Source organism: Tachypleus tridentatus, chromosome 13 (assembly GCF_004210375.1).
Source record: "Tachypleus tridentatus isolate NWPU-2018 chromosome 13, ASM421037v1, whole genome shotgun sequence".
NCBI classification, from domain to species: Eukaryota; Metazoa; Arthropoda; class Merostomata; order Xiphosura; family Limulidae; genus Tachypleus; species Tachypleus tridentatus.
In genome coordinates, this window is record NC_134837.1 from 19,320,337 (window position 1) to 19,340,181 (window position 19,845).

Here is a 19,845-nt window from a genome sequence, read left to right on the forward strand (position 1 = left end):
ATTCGTTGGTAAAAGGTAGCCCAAGAGTTGGCGGTGGGTGGTGATGACTAGCTGCCTTCCCTTTAGTTTTACACTGCTAAATTAGGGACGGCTAGCACAGATAGCCCTCGAGTAGCTTTGTGCGAAATTCAAAAAGCAAACAAACAAACCTTTCTGTACACCAAACATAAAAGACTCGGCTAAAACAAGTTTTAAAATGGAAGTGCTGAAAACCATTCAATAAAAATGTTACAACTGTTTTAACAAAATGATACTAGGATCAAAATTTGTTTTCACATTTAAGTAAAAAACATATTCCATTACAATCCTTGTTAGAATGTTTACATTAGGCTTACCATAAGAAGTAAAAAGAAAGCAAAACGAAAAGTAGATCCGGGTAACTAACTCTAGGTCCTTTTCTAACTTCAATACCAGGAACAAACGTTTTCTTTAAGTGGTTGGTGTCATGTTTTCCCACAATCAGTTACTAGTAAATACCATGCAACGACATTAACAAAGCTAGCAAAACGTATAGAATATATGTGTAATAAAAATAAAACTTCCAACTCGTATAGCTCTGTGTGAATTGTCAACAAACGTATGTATTATATAAACTATAAATTAATAACAGCACCAGTAGAGGTGCATCACCTTTTGTTATTGTGCCTCCCATTTTAGAAATGTTTCGATTTATGAGTTTTAAAAAGACTCTTCAAACTTAAATTTGAATATAAACAAACGGCTTTAGAATTCCTAGTAAAAATAAGAAAAATAATCTGTAATTCTTCAAAACTTTAGGAATAATTATTTAAATTAACAGATTATTTATATGAACAGCCCTCATCCAAATAACCAGGTTAGGACTTTTGAGTGTCCTGTAAATTGAGCATAGTTTACAAGTTTTAAGTCTCACATAATACGATTGTTTGTTTGTTTGTTTTTTGAATTCCGCACAAAGCTACTCGGGGGCTATCTGCGCTTGCCGTACCTATTTTAGCAGTGTAAGACTAGAGGGAAGGCAGCTAGTCATCATCACCCACCGCCAACTCTTGGGCTACTCTTTACCAACGAATAGTGGGATTGACCGTCACATTATAACGCCCCCCCTGTCTGAAAGGGCGAGCACGTTTGGCGCGACGGGGATGCGAACCCGCGACCCTCAGATTACGAGTCGCACGCCTTAACACGCTTGGCCATGCCGGGCCACATAATACGCAACTTTATTAAATGTTAACAAATAATCTTTAGAAATATGAAGAAAATTATAAATAGATGCTTGACAATTAGATTCTTAACCTTGAATGCAAAACTTAAAGCTACAGTCTCTGAATTCTGGTGATATATCTTCACATTAAGAGTCCAAAGATTCAAAATCTGAGCCTGATTTTGCTAGATATTTCTTTAAAAAATACACCTCAAAGTTAATACGTTTTGACGAAAGTCGACTGCTATTTACGGTATATATTGAACCAGAAACACAAACAAAAACCAGAAGTATTCGTATAAAAGCAGTAACAGAACAAGTACTCAAGATGGCCACTACAAAATGTTTGAGTAAGGAAAAAGTGAATAAATTTCACTAACACCTAGATCACCATTTTCAAGATATGAAATAACAACAGCTTATGTGCTCGAAGAAGAAGAGAAAAGAGGAAACGTTAGTGAAAAGAACGAGAAACAAAAAGTTACTGACATTTTGTTCTCAAACAAAAGAAGTCATAATCCACAGTTATTGTTCTAGCACACGTTTAGTAACTTCGAAATTTTCTGGACTCTATATACTCTATATTTATCACCAACCTGAGTATGGTTAAGTCACAAACTTAGGATAAAAATAAAATATGAAATAAAATAATATTTTATTGTTAGAAATTGTATTTCGGTCATCATTAGCTTAAAAGTTCGAAATTTTTAAATTGAGTTTTACGTCCCCTGTTTCAGTTCAGTGTCTAGTTTCTTTAAGCCTAATCCAAGCAAATAATGATTTTCTGCATGTTTGTAGAGACATTTCATGGAAAAAAGTCGATAAAGCCACTAAGGACAGGTTAGAATGGCGACAGAGAGGGGATGGCGAATTTTGGATGTCATACGATGACTTTTTGAAGGAATTTGAAGAGGTCTCCATTTGCACATTAGGCCCAGATTTCGACGGTGATGGAATTGCAGACAAGCCTGGTCAAGTAACTGATGTTCTTCACGGTTGTAGCACATAGTTTGTATTCACCATAACATAGAATAATGTTGTTTAATGCTGTTATCGTGTCTTTTTTTTGTCTTTACATTTTATTCGTCTTCGACTTTTGCCTCACTTTAAAAATTACAACCCACGCTCTTAAGAATGTATGCTCTTCTTTATTCTCACAGGTAAAGGCTATCTTGGGCGAATGGGAAGAAGGGAAGACAGCAGGAGGATCCCGTAATGACCTTTCTAAGTTTGTTTTGAATCCCCAGTACTTGCTATGTATTGAAAAACCTAATAACAGTAAGTGAATTTTAGTAAATAAAAAAATGCTCACCCGCTAGTGCAGCGGTAAGTGTACGGACTTACAGCGCTAAAATCAGAGGTTCGATTCCCCTCGGTGGGCTCAGCAGATAGCTCGATGTGGCTTTGTTATAAGAAAACACACACAGTCAAACATACTTGTTGGAAACAAATATACTAGTTTTAGATAAATAGTTTTGTCATGCTTCACTTAACTAAATTACACTTGAAACTAAAGTAGTTTTCTTAATTTGTTAGACAGGTTTATAGAATTAACGTACAAATATAAATGCAGTAATACAAAACTCCCTAAACTAGAAAATAATTGTAGCTTTATGTGTTAAGTAAGCTGTAAAAATACACTTCAAGTCAGTTGTTGTTGCCGTTGTTTACTTTAATTCTATAGACGCTTGCTTTTCTTAAGCCATATCACTCTCCAAATAAGTTTGAGATAACTCAGATTCATAGCCAGAATCATGGTGATCTTGCACATGTTCATTGTTATTTTTGGTCTGTTTCCTCATAGAAATTAAACAATTTGCAACAAAAGTATCAGTGCTATTTTTAAAAGCAACATACACCCTTTTGAAAATTAATTGAAACAAGACGGAAAATTAGGATTTTTTCAATTTCTTTGCGTTTTATTTCTGGGAATCCAAAAAATTACTCACAAATTTATACATGATATGACCACCTTTACTTTTCAGAAGATTATTAATCCACTTTGGCATCAAGTTCACAAGTTGACTGTAATCTTTACTATTTTTGTATCGTGGTACCACACCTTAATTAGCTTATCTTTCGTAGTACAGTCTTTTCCCCGAAGTCTTTCTTTACAAATTGCCCAAAGATTTTCAATAGGATTTAAGTCCGGAGAGTTTCCAGGCCAGTCCAGCACCTTTATTCGCATTGTGGTCATAAAATTCTTCACAAGTTTCGATGTGTGGCACGGAGCCAGATCTTGCTGAAAAATGACAGATCCATCTGGAAATCTCTTTTTTCAATTCTGGAACGACTCTTCTCTGCAAAGCTTCGATGTACTGTGGCCCTCGCATCATATCTTTTACGATATGTAAGCCTCCGACGCCATAGTAGCTGAAAAAGCCCCAAAAAATCTTCTTCAAGGGATGTTTTACGAACTGACTGATGTGAGATTTTCGAAGTTTCTCACCTGGAGATCTGCAAACATGCAGACTTCTTTGACCCTGTACGAAGAAATGAGTCTCATTACTAAATAACACCTTCCTCCATTGTTCTTTCGTCCAGTTCTTGTATTTCAGACCCCATTGATACCATTTTTTCTTCATTGAGTTGGTAAAAAGTTGTTTTTTGACTGGTCTCCTTGCCCTTCGACCGACATCAAGAAGCCTACGACGAACCGTTGAAAAGCTGACTTTTATTCCTTTGACCTCCAAATCTCTTTTTATGGTGTCACTTGTCTTCCGTGGATTTTTCACACGCATCCTAACCACGTACGCGTCGTCTCTTGGCGTTGTTTTCCGTTTTCGGCCACATCCTCCTTTACGTCTCGGACTGATAGATTCGGTACTCACCTTGGCCTTGATCACACGGCTGACCTATGGATAGGCTAACACCAACAACGTCCACGTTTCCCCTGTAAATCATGCCGGTGTGCTCTGCAGTGTCACAATTTTTGTAAGCTTTCTAGGGAGTCACGTTCATTGTGTATGACAGCTGAAAGACGACTGATTAGCAGTAAAACAAACAGCTTTATTTTTGAGAGAAGTCTAAAGCAATTTCGAATGACGTAATATTTCTCAAAATGTCGTCATATATCCCAAAAATAGATAGACCGTACTGAAAAACACAGCTAATGACACCGTCTGTGTGAAAAAATGACTATTAAACGAAATCAGCGGGTCCAGCGAGCCTACATCGACCGCTATGCTGAAAATATTGTAAAATAACCATTTGTTTCAATTAATTTGCACAAGGGTGTACGCCATATTGGATACGGATCAGCGATTGAGATCATCATCTTCCCAGATTATGCTTTGTTAATTGACTTTCTGCGCTCGTATCGCGCGTCTAGCAGAAAAATCAAACTGTGTTGTGTGGTCACAATTCAGTAAATTACGATTTATCTAGTTTGACTAACTGAAATATTAAAATATAGCTTTAATCAAGGTAAATGCACTGTCAACTTCTTTCTCAATGTATAGAAACCATTCGATGCTGTATGGCATAACGGACTTCAGTATAAAATGATACCAATGGAATTACTGACAGATGTTATTGCTGGTTACTCAACTTTTTAGATGATAGGTGTAGAGTGAATGTGGAAGACACTTACTCAGAATATTTTGCCCCTGAGGCGGGTGTTCCCTAGGTACAGGTAGATTTATCACGTATCTTAGCGATATGCCGTTAATTGACCCATATGTTTCCCTAACACCTAAATTCCCACAACTCTTTCAAAAGCAGCAACAAATTCACAACCGGTTCTGAAACAAGTAGTACAATGTTGTCAAAAGAATAGTACTAAAATAGATGTTCCAAAAACAAATGTTAATAGTTTTTTAAAAAAAAAGAGTCCCATTTAGGTATATTTCTGTCTGTATATTTTCCTCTCTTTTTATACGTCGTACATACGTCTGGGGCTCTGCAATGGCCAGGTGATTAACTTACTCGACACATAATCTGAGGGTCGCGGTATCGAATCTTCGTCACACCAAACATGCTCACCCTTTCAACCGTTATAAAGTTACGGTCAATCGCACTGTTCGTTGGTAAAAGAGAAGCCCAAGAGTTGGAGGTAGGTAGTGATGACTAGCTGCCTTCCCTCTAGTCTTACACTGCTAAATTAGGGACGGCTAGCGCAGATAGCTCCCGTGTAGCTTTGTGCGAAATCCAAAACAAACAAACACCTAGCCATGCTGGACCCAACTGAAATAAAGACCGATATTAAAGTAACTATATAATGGTAAGTACATCACATCAGTTATTCACCAAGAACGCTTGTAAAACGCCAAGGTGCTTACAACCGATAACTAATTAAGGGATAGAACCAGGCATTTTAAGCACAATGTCCAGAATCCAATCGCGCATTCAATGTTCTCGGTTATTTGTAGGTATGATGGTTACCCCTAAATTATACCAATAAAACAATAAAAGATCCTTCCCATTTCCAATCATTTTAAATTGTTAACAGCTATATTCACACTAATAGAGCTTTTATTAAGTACTCAACCTTCATTTATACAGCAATCTCATGATCAGTATATATGAAGGTTTGTTGTAAAAAAACTGTATTGTAAACTCTTAACAACACAAATGATGGTGATTAACAACCATTTTTATTATTTGATCAGTATTGTTAATTGGTAACCGTCGTATCCACAACTGTGCGCGGATATTAAAAGTGTAGCTTCTTAACCTGAAGATGACCTAGGAAGGTCGAAACGTTGTTCTTTCCTTATCAGTAAATGTGTTAATACCCATACCAGTCATTCTGAAACACAGCTTGTTTCAGGATTTTGTGGTTTCTCGATTGCATTCTTGGGGTGTAACTTACTAAAGAGACTTTGGTGCTATCATACTCATATTCCCGACAAAAGCATACTCTTTATATTTATATTTGGTATACTTTTCATGTTTTGTCTTATGAAATCGCAAATTTGTTATTAGTACATTTTCTTTACTGTTTTGTGGTGCTGGTTTACACTTCCCACATGAGGCTGTTGCAATACTGTTTTACGTACTTATTTGTAAATATTACATACATGTTTATTCTAAACCTAAAGTTTTGTTTCTTTCCTTCAGACCAATCCATTTTCTTCGGATCGAGTAAAAGATGTAGTGTTGTGATCAGTCTGATGCAAAAAAACCATCGATCTAAAATTTCTAGTGGATCCAAAATGTTACAGATTGGTTTCGTTGTTTACCAGGTAAGGAAAACAAATTTAAAACTGTAAGTAAAATTATATGAAAGTCAGGTTCAGTAAAAAGTATGGTGTTTGAAAGGGAAAGATTTATCTCCAGACTTCTTGTCATATCGTAAAATATTATGGAATGGGTAGAAATATCAGAAAGCACTCTTTCCTTTCTTTATTTTCTTAACAGTTCAGTAAGTAGATTTTTGTGAAAAATAATGCTATGAGGCATAACTGATTGTTCAAGTGACCGCTAAGTACCTGAATATTAGCGCTGATTGTTCAAGTCACCGCTAAGTACCTGAATATTAGCGCTGATTGTTCAAGTCACCGCTAAGTACCTGAATATTAGCGCTGATTGTTCAAGTCACCGCTAAGTACCTGAATATTAGCGCTGATTGTTCAAGTCACCGCTAAGTACCTGAATATTAGCGCTGATTGTTCAAGTCACCGCTAAGTACCTGAATATTAGCGCTGATTGTTCAAGTCACCGCTAAGTACCTGAATATTAGCGCTGATTGTTCAAGTCACCGCTAAGTACCTGAATATTAGCGCTGATTGTTCAAGTCACCGCTAAGTGATTGTTCCTGAATATTAGCGCTGATTGTTCAAGTCACCGCTAAGTACCTGAATATTAGCGCTGATTGTATTAAGTCACCGCTAAGTACCTGAATATTAGCGCTGATTGTTAAGTACCTGAATATTAGCGCTGATTGTTCACCCGCTAAGTACCTGAATATTAGCGCTGATTGTTCAAGTCACCGCTAAGTACCTGAATATTAGCGCTGATTGTTCAAGTCACCGCTAAGTACCTGAATATTAGCGCTGATTGTTCAAGTCACCGCTAAGTACCTGAATATTAGCGCTGATTGTTCAAGTCACCGCTAAGTACCTGAATATTAGCGCTGATTGTTCAAGTCACCGCTAAGTACCTGAATATTAGCGCTGATTGTTCAAGTCACCGCTAAGTACCTGAATATTAGCGCTGATTGTTCAAGTCACCGCTAAGTACCTGAATATTAGCGCTGATTGTTCCCGCTAAGTGAATATTAGCGCTGATTGTTCAAGTCACCGCTAAGTACCTGAATATTAGCGCTGATTGTTCAAGTCACCGCTGAATATTAGCGCTGATTGTTCAAGTCACCGCTGACCTGATATTAGCGCTGATTGTTCAAGTCACCGCTAAGTACCTGAATATTAGCGCTGATTGTTCAAGTCACCGCTAAGTACCTGAATATTAGCGCTGATTGTTCAAGTCACCGCTAAGTACCTGAATATTAGCGCTGATTGTTCAAGTCACCGCTAAGTACCTGAATATTAGCGCTGATTGTTCAAGTCACCGCTAAGTACCTGAATATTAGCGCTGATTGTTCAAGTCACCGCTAAGTACCTGAATATTAGCGCTGATTGTTCAAGTCACCGCTAAGTACCTGAATATTAGCGCTGATTGTTCAAGTCACCGCTAAGTACCTGAATATTAGCGCTGATTGTTCAAGTCACCGCTAAGTACCTGAATATTAGCGCTGATTGTTCAAGTCACCGCTAAGTACCTGAATATTAGCGCTGATTGTTCAAGTCACCGCTAAGTACCTGAATATTAGCGCTGATTGTTCAAGTCACCGCTAAGTACCTGAATATTAGCGCTGATTGTTCAAGTCACCGTTAAGTACCTGAATATTAGCGCTGATTGTTCAAGTGACCGCTAAGTACCTGAATATTAGCGCTGATTGTTCAAGTCACCGCTAAGTACCTGAATATTAGCGCTGATTGTTCAAGTCACCGCTAAGTACCTGAATATTAGCGCTGATTGTTCAAGTCACCGCTAAGTACCTGAATATTAGCGCTGATTGTTCAAGTCACCGCTAAGTCCCTGAATATTAGCGCTGATTGTTCAAGTGACCGCTAAGTACCTGAATATTAGCGCTGATTGTTCAAGTCACCGCTAAGTACCCGAATATTAGCGCTGATTGTTCAAGTCACCGCTAAGTACCTGAATATTAGCGCTGATTGTTCAAGTCACCGCTAAGTACCTGAATATTAGCGCTGATTGTCCAAGTCACCGCTAAGTACCTGAATATTAGCGCTGATTGTTCAAGTGACCGCTAAGTACCTGAATATTAGCGCTGATTGTTCAAGTGACCGCTAAGTACCTGAATATTAGCGCTGATTGTTCAAGTGACCGCTAAGTACCTGAATATTAGCGCTGATTGTTCAAGTCACCGTTAAGTACCTGAATATTAGCGCTGATTGTTCAAGTGACCGCTAAGTACCTGAATATTAGCGCCGATTGTTCAAGTCACCGCTAAGTACCTGAATATTAGCGCTGATTGTTCAAGTGACCGCTAAGTACCTGAATATTAGCGCTGATTGTTCAAGTCACCGCTAAGTACCTGAATATTAGCGCTGATTGTTCAAGTCACCGCTAAGTACCTGAATATTAGCGCTGATTGTTCAAGTCACCGCTAAGTACCTGAATATTAGCGCTGATTGTTCAAGTCACCGCTAAGTACCTGAATATTAGCGCTGATTGTTCAAGTCACCGTTAAGTACCTGAATATTAGCGCTGATTGTTCAAGTGACCGCTAAGTACCTGAATATTAGCGCTGATTGTTCAAGTCACCGCTAAGTACCTGAATATTAGCGCTGATTGTTCAAGTCACCGTTAAGTACCTGAATATTAGCGCTGATTGTTCAAGTGACCGCTAAGTACCTGAATATTAGCGCTGATTGTTCAAGTCACCGCTAAGTACCTGAATATTAGCGCTGATTGTTCAAGTCACCGCTAAGTACCTGAATATTAGCGCTGATTGTTCAAGTGACCGCTAAGTACCTGAATATTAGCGCTGATTGTTCAAGTCACCGCTAAGTACCTGAATATTAGCGCTGATTGTTCAAGTCACCGCTAAGTACCTGAATATTAGCGCTGATTGTTCAAGTCACCGCTAAGTACCTGAATATTAGCGCTGATTGTTCAAGTCACCGCTAAGTACCTGAATATTAGCGCTGATTGTTCAAGTCACCGCTAAGTACCTGAATATTAGCGCTGATTGTTCAAGTCACCGCTAAGTACCTGAATATTAGCGCTGATTGTTCAAGTGACCGCTAAGTACCTGAATATTAGCGCTGATTGTTCAAGTCACCGTTAAGTACCTGAATATTAGCGCTGATTGTTCAAGTGACCGCTAAGTACCTGAATATTAGCGCTGATTGTTCAAGTCACCGCTAAGTACCTGAATATTAGCGCTGATTGTTCAAGTCACCGCTAAGTACCTGAATATTAGCGCTGATTGTTCAAGTCACCGTTAAGTACCTGAATATTAGCGCTGATTGTTCAAGTCACCGCTAAGTACCTGAATATTAGCGCTGATTGTTCAAGTCACCGCTAAGTACCTGAATATTAGCGCCACAAATATTGCCAATTATTAAAGATATTTCAAATGGAAGATACAAGTACACTATCAACTGAAATGATGAAACGTTGAATATATAGTTATACTTATACTGTGGAGAAGTAGCCAGCATTACCGAGTGGAGAGGGGTTCTCCAAAACTGTGAACCTATTTTTCAGCTAAAAGATTTAAAGTGATTTACATGAAAGTCAAGGGATCGTTATTATTAATCAGAAGATAATAAACGTTCTAGATAATGTTGGTTGTCATCCAACCCCTCTCCCTCCTGGCTACGCCTCTGGTACTGTTTTAATTGTATTTTGATTGTTCTCTATGGCACATAAATATCTAGTTTTAAATAGACCAGCGATCCATCGAAGAGACTTCCTGCAGAACACTTCATGATGAACTACGACATTGGAACCTCAGGTCCTTATATCAACTATAGGGAAGTTTTCAAACGTTTTGAGCTGTATCAAGGTTACTACGTCATCATTCCAGCCACATTTGAACCCAACTGTGCGAGTAATTTTCTGATTCGTGTCTATTCTGAGGGACCATTTCAATTAAGGTAAGTACAAAAAATCTGAGATTGACGTGTATATGCAGAGGTTGAGTACAAAATATTAAAATGATTTAGAACATCTGCACGACATTATAGTCCATAACAGAGCATAGAGCCATGCTCTATTTTAAGTCTGTGCGTTTTGATAATAGACCTGCAGGATAGCTTCCATTGAAAACTTGTGTCTCAAGGCTTTCATGTCCGAAACATATCATTCTTCCCTGAATTATTTCCATAACCCAACTAGTGTGTGAGAATTATGGTTTCCCAGCACCTGTTTCAACAATCCTATTGCACAGAATATAAAATAGCATGAATGCCTATTCCATTTTCTAATTGCTTGACGTATGGGATAGGTGAATAAGAGGTATAACAGGAGCAACCAGTACCTTGTTAGCCTCGTTTTCAGACAGAAATCCTGCTTAATTATATTGCTTAGTGTCACCTAAAGTACGTGAACGACTTTTATCACCAACGTTTGTTAGTGGATTCTCAGCCTTTAATAATTGCAATTTACTGACCACTGCATGGAGTACAATATATTGCAAGTCTCTTTCTGTATAGTCATGATGTCTCAAGTTGATCCATATTATTTTCTTTTCTAATGCCATTAAATACACGGAATATTTTTGCCTTCATCATGGAAAATCCAACTCTATGACATAAATATGTCTTTGTTCTCTGAATGTTTTGCATTGGAAAAGACTGTTACATACCCTTTCCATAAGTGATTTATTTTCAGTGGCATCACACTATGTAAAAAACATTAAACAATGACGAAATGTTGTTCTGATACATTCTACTGCACAATAACTTTATATCTGTCGTGGTTGTCACGTTCTAATATAGGGTATTCAATTCACTTTCTGTCTCTCTCTCTCTGTCTGTGTGTGACAGGTTATTAAGCTTCTTAGGTTTCTTTAAACAAACAACTGAACGTCTGTAAACATTATGTAATCATTACTAAAGAAATAAACACAGGAAGTGTGACTGGGGATAAGAGGGTACTTCTTTCAGACAACATTTTGTAATTTCACTCAAAAATTAACCATTTTAAACTATGATATTAACAAATATCTCACATATGTTTAAAGTGGATAAAATTAAAATTAAACAATACAGATGCACAGTGCTGCCAAAGATTATTGTATTGTCAATTATTATAAAATTATCACTCATAACATTTACAAAACAGCCTTTTCTTATATCAGTATTATGTTAACACTAGAAAATCGTAAGTAAAAAAAAACAAACAAAATAACTAATACACAATGCAAGTTAAATCCATGGCAATACAATATCTTGGTTTCACGGTGGCATTTGCTTCACTCCAAATTCCAAACTGCACCCTGATACAGGTTAGTAGACCATGAATAATGAAGATAAAACATATATGAAGACCCATCAGATTTACTGGATCAATAGTAACCAAAATCGACAAATTAATAAAAGTGGTATGCTGAGGAAGACAACAGATGGCCATTTATATTCTCCTTCTAGCTTTCTGTTTGCATCTTCCATCTACCATTTTTAGCAAATCGCAGATTAAAAAGTGTTTGGCTACAGAATAACTTACCATTAATTATGCATTATATTTTTTCTTCAGATATAATAAAGATAGATATTTAAAATTATAATTTTATAGGTGGCAGTGTTAGAATTTATTTTCCTTGTTTGAAACCACATAGATCAAGGAGAACGATAATGCTTATAGACAAGAAAGTTAGCATGTGATTTCCATCCTTCAACCCATTAAATTTTAAAGACTTGAATAATGTGTTTAGGTGAGAAAGTAATGAATTGAACTCACGCATTTTAAACACTGACGTAACTTTAACTGGTAAGAGAGCTAGGATTTGTTTTGAATGCTTCAATCCACGTTGTTTAAAGACTTGGATAACATTTCTAGGTGAGAAGGATAGGCTTTGTTTCCCGTTCTTGCAACCACTCAGGTGACAGATGTAGAATTTTATTTCTGTGTTTGAAACCACACAGTTTAAGGATTGGAATGATATATACATATAGATGAGAGAGTAAAGATTTGTCTTATTTGCTTAAAGACTGTTGAAAGACTGGGATACAGTTTATAGTTGAGAGAAGGTTTGTTTGGCTGGGTTGAAGCCATGTAATTCAAGAAGAGGGGTACTCTTAATATATAAAAGAGTTATGGTTTGTTTCGCTTGCTTCAAACCACAGAGTATAAGGATTCGACTCGTAATCCGAGGATCGCGGGTTCGAGTTCCTATCACACCAAACATGATCGCCCTTTTAGCCGTGGGAACGCTATAAAATGATGGTCAATCCTACTCTTCGTTGGCAAAAGAGTATCCCAAGAGTTGGAGATGGGTGGTAATGACTAGCTGCCTTCACTCTAGTCTTACACTGCTAAATTAGGGACGACTAGCGCAGATAGCCCTCGTATAGCTTTGAGCGGAATTCAAAACAAACTAATCACTCCTAGAAATCTTTTGCTTTTTTCACCTACATTATTTTGCAGTTCCTTGAGAGCGTTGTATATATTCCTTGTGAAGACAGGCTTAACAATATTATTACTAAATCTGCCTAAGATGTTACGAATACTTTAATTTCTTACACCTGTTTTTGGTATTATCTAGAATAATCAAAAGATATGGCATAAAACCTAAAAAAATCTGAAAATGTTAATGTTATTTTGAATATTGTTTGTGGTCCTGGTAATATTGTTTCCTTCATTTGTTCCGTTATCTCAATAGTAATAACATGACCGTTAGAGACATTTTCATTAACCCTAGACATATCACATCCGTGAAAGTATATCAAATCTATTTCTGGCAGTGAGATTATGTGATGATGCAAAGTTCGGTTCCTTACTTAGTAAATTTTTATCATTTCAATAAGTGATATCCTTCAAAACAGTTACTTTATTTTTAGGCTGTCTTTCACTACGTTTGTACGAATGATTGTTTTTGCTCATATTTATTCTGAGTAAATGACAGACGAGAGTCTTAACTAAAAGTCATGTTTATTTGTTGACGAGAAATGAGTCTGTCAAACGTCTTGATCAAGCGATAGTTATATATTTTAGTTTCCTCAGTTTTAATGTTTTCAGCTGTTTCACGTATTCACTAACAAAGTTATTTACCTTGCCCTTCCATAAGTAAACATTGTTAAAATAAATTGAAACCCGATATCTAACTTTTTCTCTACACATGGAATCAGTTACATCTTGTTGACCTACCAATAAGAACTTTAACCTTAGATTTGTTCTAGGATAATATTTGACATAAACAGGTAGATTTACTAATCGTTGCATCCCAGCTGTAGGTATAACGTAATATTTAAAGAAAACAACTTTTCAAATTGCACGCATTAACTTCTGTTTTTATTGCATGTTTATATTTCTTGCACCTAAGAAAAGTTGGTCGATAGTAAAAAAAAAACGTGTTACTTATGTTCAGATGATTAAGTGCACATTGGAGACTTGAAATCATAATTAAAATAAATACAATTATAAACTCCAGATAAATAAAACTTTCAATCTAACGTTTCAGTTTATGTCTTTAACAAGGATTAGTATTTACAGTTGGTTAATTTCAAATGAACAATCCAAACTGAGCTCCACATAACGGTTCAAATACGAATTATGACATTGTCACCTGGTACAACTTATGTGGAAAATATTATTCTCCTGAGAATTGAATAATGTTTTTACCTATATTCATATATCTATAGTTTTTATATTACATACATTTAAGGCCCGGCATGGCCAGGTGGGTTAAGGCGCTCGCCTCATAATCTGAGGGTCGTGGGTTCGAATCCCCGTCGCACCAAACATTCTCGCCCTTTCAGCTGTGGGGGCATTATAATGTGAAGGTCAATCCCACTATTCGTTGGTAAAAGAGTAGCTCAAGAGTTGGCGGTGGGTGGTGATGACTAGCTGCCTTCCCTCCAGACTTACACTGCTAAATTAGGGACGGCTAGCGCAGACAGGCCTCATGTAGCTTTGCGCGATATTCAAACCTCACACTGTTGTCTTCCGAAAAGCGAAAATTAGTATATTAAAAACTTTTTTCACCTTCACAAAGTTAGGGGTTAGTTGTTCACATTGTTGAATGAAATACTGTATATGAAGGACTGTTTAAGGTACTTCACTACAAAATAAAACACTAGGCGCGACCTGCAAAACGTTTCCTGCCTTTTGCTTGATTTTCTTCATATTCAATAATGAAGCGCATGTCATTTGAGTTACGCTTTCCAGTTAGACATTTTGTGTTAGATCGATAAATTCTGGTCTGTTTGGAAAAAAAGGTAACGTGGTCAGACCAGAAAACTCACGTGAACATAACTTTATTTTATGAAACTACAAGAAAATAAAATAATAAATAATGATATATATAACAGTGAACAGAGTAGGAAACAACTGTGAGAAGTGTGGGACAGTTTTGAGAGTTGAAATAAACTACATCAGAACCTGTAGTAAAGAAAACAAAGTAGCTAAAAGTGGAATAATCTGTGAAATGAACCAAAGCTAAATTATAGCAAAGTAATCGTAAAGCTTTAATGAAGGCAAACTTAACTGATATGCAGAAACGTCTGAAAGCGTGTTCCCAAATTGATAAGTGTATGGTTTACAAGGAACTACGCATGCGTATTTTAGACCTAAATAAGTCGAGAAAGCTCATATAAATTATATTTAGTTTGTTTTTTTTTAATTTCGCACAAAGCTACCCGAAGGCTTTCTCTGCTAGACGTCCCTATTTTAGCAGTGTAAGACAAGGCAACTAGTCATCACCACTAACTCTTGAACTACTCTTTTTACCAACGAATAGTGGGATTGACCGTCACATTATAAGGCCCCCCACGGCTGAAAGGGCGAACATGTTTGACGCGATGAGGATGCGAACCTGCGACCCTCAGATTACGAGTCGCACGCCTTAACACGCTTGGCCATGTCGGGCCTAGGGAAGAACTCATTGATTTAAGAATATTATACACTGATTAAGTGTTGTTTGTGTGAAAAACAACAACTTAAGTCCAAATCGAAGCTAGTCGTGATGTGAAGAGAACATCATGTAGCATATTCGTTGAATTAAATAGTTCGACTAAGCGAAAAACACATAAGGTGATTCCGAATGGAAAAGCCAGTTTGCAATCCAGAATCCTCGGACAAAGGCCTTTCCAATATTAAGTATTATAATTTTATTTTAGAAGAATCTCCGATTTACTACATTGTGTACATTACATATTACTATTTCAAATAACCAGAATTTTGAATTTGAGCTTAATAATTAATTAAATGTTAATATGTAATAAATTTATTTGCCAACAAGATTGATACACACAAGTTTGTTTGTTTTTTAACACAAATATATTTTAATAAACAAACATAAAACCAATACAATTTACAATAACGGTTATTACTAATGATCGTGTACATACAACAGTTTTACAAACTTACAAACAATACTGATTCTTATATCCAGTTTGGAATTGAATATTGTATCGATGTTTGAGGTCCACGACGAACAAATTAATTCTGAGTTAATATTATTACCCTCGCCTGAGCTAACGCTGTCTTTCTTGGCTATTCTCACACCGGTTAGAAGCTCACTTCTCGTAGCAAAGATATTTAATGTTTTCGTGGAAACAATAACGTATGAAGTAATACACTGAAGATGAACGGTTTATAATGTTCGAAATCTATAATGTTCCTGGTCAAGTTCTGTAGTTTTCCCATTAATATACGTTAATCACAATTATAACTTTATAGGCTCATAGTACATTAACACTAGATGTCCAGTAATAACTTCCTTCACTATCTCTCTGCTGGCTGATTTTCATACATACAAATCACGCGAGACTCTAGAGCCTTCACCAAACTTTGCTTTCCACAATCATTAGTGTTATGTATATTGTTGGTCCTCACTCAAGAATTCTCCACAAGTTTCAAGAACAGGCGGGACTTGCGTAATAATATGCGTCACATGAAAAAGTATTGCGAAACAAACATGGACAGGCGCTAAAATAAATACACAAAGGTAAATCCATTACACTAACGATTTGAGGTTTGTAGCATTTGATCGAGAAAAGTTGCGAACAGACAAACACAAACGTACCATTTATATAGATTCTTTAATTTTTAATAGCCTGTAACACAAATATTTGCATTCAATTACAGGAAGCTTCCGTGATTGCAAGACAGAAAAGCTTTAGGTGCAACAAGAGGAAAGTGTGACTTTACCAAGCATGAATCTGTTTACTATTGAAATCGTATATTGTGCCTTATAAGTGTTTCAACGCTTTTTTAAACACTTCATATATTATTGTTATCTTTGTTTTGTATTCTTCTATTATTGTGCTGTGAAATTGTAAGAAATGAAAATACTGATTTATTTAAAGTTTGGATGTTTGGAATTCACGTTTGAGATTGACAATATATAGATAATGGGTTGTCAGCCCCTTACAAGAAGCTGACTTTTTACTTTTGTGTGATTTGAGTATTGTTTTATGACATTATTATTTTAAAGTTGAAGCATCCAATATCACATTGTTAACAAAGATGTATAAAAGTATGTTTCCAATATTAATTAAACTACTATGTATTTCAAAGCAATATTTCGATACACAATAAGGACAGTTTTATGAATGACTCTTGTCTTTAGGTTGGTCAGAGGTAAGTTTAGAAACTTTAAACGCTAAATTCTGGTAATGATTCTTCACCGTGGACAGGTTGGTAGCTCATTGTTTGGCTTTGCACTAAAATAAAAAAAGACAGTAACAGTTATACGATAAAATTTCTTTACAAATCTTCAAAATATTGCAATTCAACTTCTTCAAGCAACTGAAATATTCATGGCGTGGAAAATGTTGCCCATAGGCATATTTTTATTCACGTCGATAGATTAACAAATTTACTACTAATGAATCTAAGACAATTAAGTTATTGTGTGCGCGAAAAATTCGTTATTTGTTTAATCGAAAAAAATAAGTATTTACAATTAAACACAATGGTTAACGGGCAGCAGTGTCAATTTGATAATGTTAAAAGTTTCGTGTTTTTATATCTGCCAAATATATTCGCGTTTTCCTCCTTTGAACTGTGGGTGCGTTATAAGAATGAAGATTTGGCACAATTTAGACGCTGATGATTGTTGTCTAGCCAGTTATTAAGGTCAATCATCGCAAATTGCTGTCGTGTATCTTAACGCAAAATCCACCTAACAAAACAAAAATACGTCTTGCCCTTTCTTGCCAAATTACTTCTATAACTCTCTCATACACAAAGAAGTGCATGTGCAAATGTTTAGCTTAGTAAACCACATATGTTGTTCTATTATACAGAGTGGCCCTAAGTCCCTACCCAGTAGGTGCCACCAGTATTCTTGTGTAAATGGGCTTACATCGGCCATATTTCTCTGAAAAAAAAAAAATTTAATACAGTGGAGCCCCTCACTAACGACTTCAAAAATGCCTCGACAAAAAGGTCGTTAATGAGGGGGAGTCGTTAGCGAGGGGTGGATACCCAGTTCGTAACCAAGATTTAAATTATGTACGTTTTTATAATAGGCAATCGGTCTCTGTTCATTTTAAAGGTATGGAGTATTTAAAAACGAAATAAAAAATGCGGTAATATGTAATGCAAAATATATTTTCACTAGTTCTCACTACTTTACCTTGATTTTATGAGGCTATTAAATGTTTAAACACAAGTCTATTCACCATTCTGTACACAAAAAATGTTCAAATGCAGGTTTAAAATACAATCCTAAAATACATTTCTTAAAAAAATCACTGTAAAATGTTACACGCAAAAGTGTTCAAATACTGACTGGATATACGATCGTAAACTAAAGAAATCACTAATGTTCATGCAGACTTAAAATACGATCATAAAAGACATTTTCTTAAATCACTAATGCTCATGCAGACTTAAAATGCGATGATAAAATACATTTTTTATAAAGAAATCACTGTAGAAGAAATGCTACACACGCACAAAAATGATCAAATACAGACTTAAAATACGATAAGAAACTACATTTTCATAAAGAAATCACTAATTTTTGTTTGTTTTTTCTTCGAAAATTGTACAGTTTCAATGTCTTTGCTCACTGCTACCATGCAATCTACAATGTCCATTTTGCCGTGTTTGAGACCAAACTGTAAAAGGTTTTCTGCATATGACATTGCAGTGGCACAGTCAATTGTCTCGAAAGACTCTACAGTTGTGTCGTCACATTCTTCACCATTATCACTCTCGATTTCTTCAGGACACGCGATAATATTGTCAGAAACTGAATCATCACAAACTGGAGTTTTGTTGTCGAAGTTGACATATTCGCCAAGAGTTACACCATTCAAGACAGGCCTGAAGTCGGGGTCAGATTGGTTTTCTGAAACATTGTCTTCACTTTCGTTTGACACTTCGCCTAAACAGAAGTTAAAGCCGCATTTCAACAAACACTTTTGAATTGTGGAAGTCTTAACTCGAAGCCAAGCGACGCGTAACCACACAATTGCGTTCAGAAGAATGATTTTTTTGCACAACTCGGGACCTGTAGTCGTCTGGTCGTTATCCATGTGAAACAAAAGTTGTCTCAAGAATGTTTTGCGATACAGCAGTTTGACGGTCTGTATAACTCCGGCGTCACAAGGCTGTAGCTTAGAAGTTGCATTAGGAGGAAGTAAAACGATTTTTACATTAGATAGAGGGATTGCAACATGGGCAGTGCAGTTGTCGATAAAAAAGCAGAACATTGCGTTTCTGAAGTTTCATTTTGTTGTTAAAATTTTTTGCCCATTCGATAAATATGGGAATTGTCATCCAGGCTTTTCGGTTGTGATAATAATCTACACCCAATGAATTCATATCAGAATTACGAAAGCAACGCGGCTTAGCACTATGACCAATAACAAGTGGCCGAACTTTCTCTCCCAACATGCTACAGCAAAGCATTACTGTAACTCTTTCTTTCGAAACTTTTACACCGGATGTCGTTTCTCCCTTCTTGACCATTGATTTCGTTGGAAGTGATCTGTATTGTATCCCAGTCTCATCAGCGTTAAATATGTCATTAGGGGAATAGCCTTCACAGATGGATGGGAGACGATTAGTCCAATCTTCAACTGCTTCTTGAGAAACTTCAGCACTTTCGCCACAGTGAATAGCTGCTTTGATGTTATGCCTTTTTACGAATCTATCTAACCATCCATTGCTAGCAGAGAAGCCTTCATTGCCAAGCTGATACGCCAATGTTAATGCTTTTCTTGAATTAGTTTCCCGGTAATTTCCTGGATCTTGTATTCACAAACCACTGCCACACCTTCTCATCCAACTCGTCGTATAGGCATCTTCTCTTGTTCTGCTTTTTTCCCGGTAGATTCTGGATTTTCGCCACACCTGTTTCCAACTCGTCGTATAGGCATCTTCTTTGTTCTGCTTTTTTCTGGATTGTTTTCTTTCTTTTTCTTTCTTTAATGATTGTCTGAATTTGGGTTTTACCAACTCCAAGATCCGTGGCGATTTTTTTTGCAGTTTCCCCTTTGTTGTGTCGTTTA

The 19,845-nt window shown here is 36.5% G+C and overlaps 1 protein-coding gene across 3 annotated transcripts in view; it reads left to right on the forward strand.

Moving 5' to 3' along the window:
* Positions 1-19,479, forward strand: part of LOC143239761 (calpain-A-like) — a 69,264-nt gene extending 49,785 nt beyond the window's left edge. For 2 of the 3 annotated variants that reach the window (XM_076481228.1, XM_076481229.1), the window contains exons 9-13: positions 1,982-2,159; positions 2,344-2,461; positions 6,245-6,369; positions 10,106-10,314; positions 16,466-19,479. In XM_076481228.1, coding sequence (XP_076337343.1) covers positions 1,982-2,159; positions 2,344-2,461; positions 6,245-6,369; positions 10,106-10,314; positions 16,466-16,478 — 643 coding nt within the window. In that variant the 3' untranslated portion in view covers positions 16,479-19,479. Of the gene's footprint in view, positions 1-1,981; positions 2,160-2,343; positions 2,462-6,244; positions 6,370-10,105; positions 10,319-16,465 lie in introns of those variants that run through there. The other variant, XM_076481230.1, reaches the window with a different exon arrangement.
* Positions 19,480-19,845: the final 366 nt, after the last annotated feature.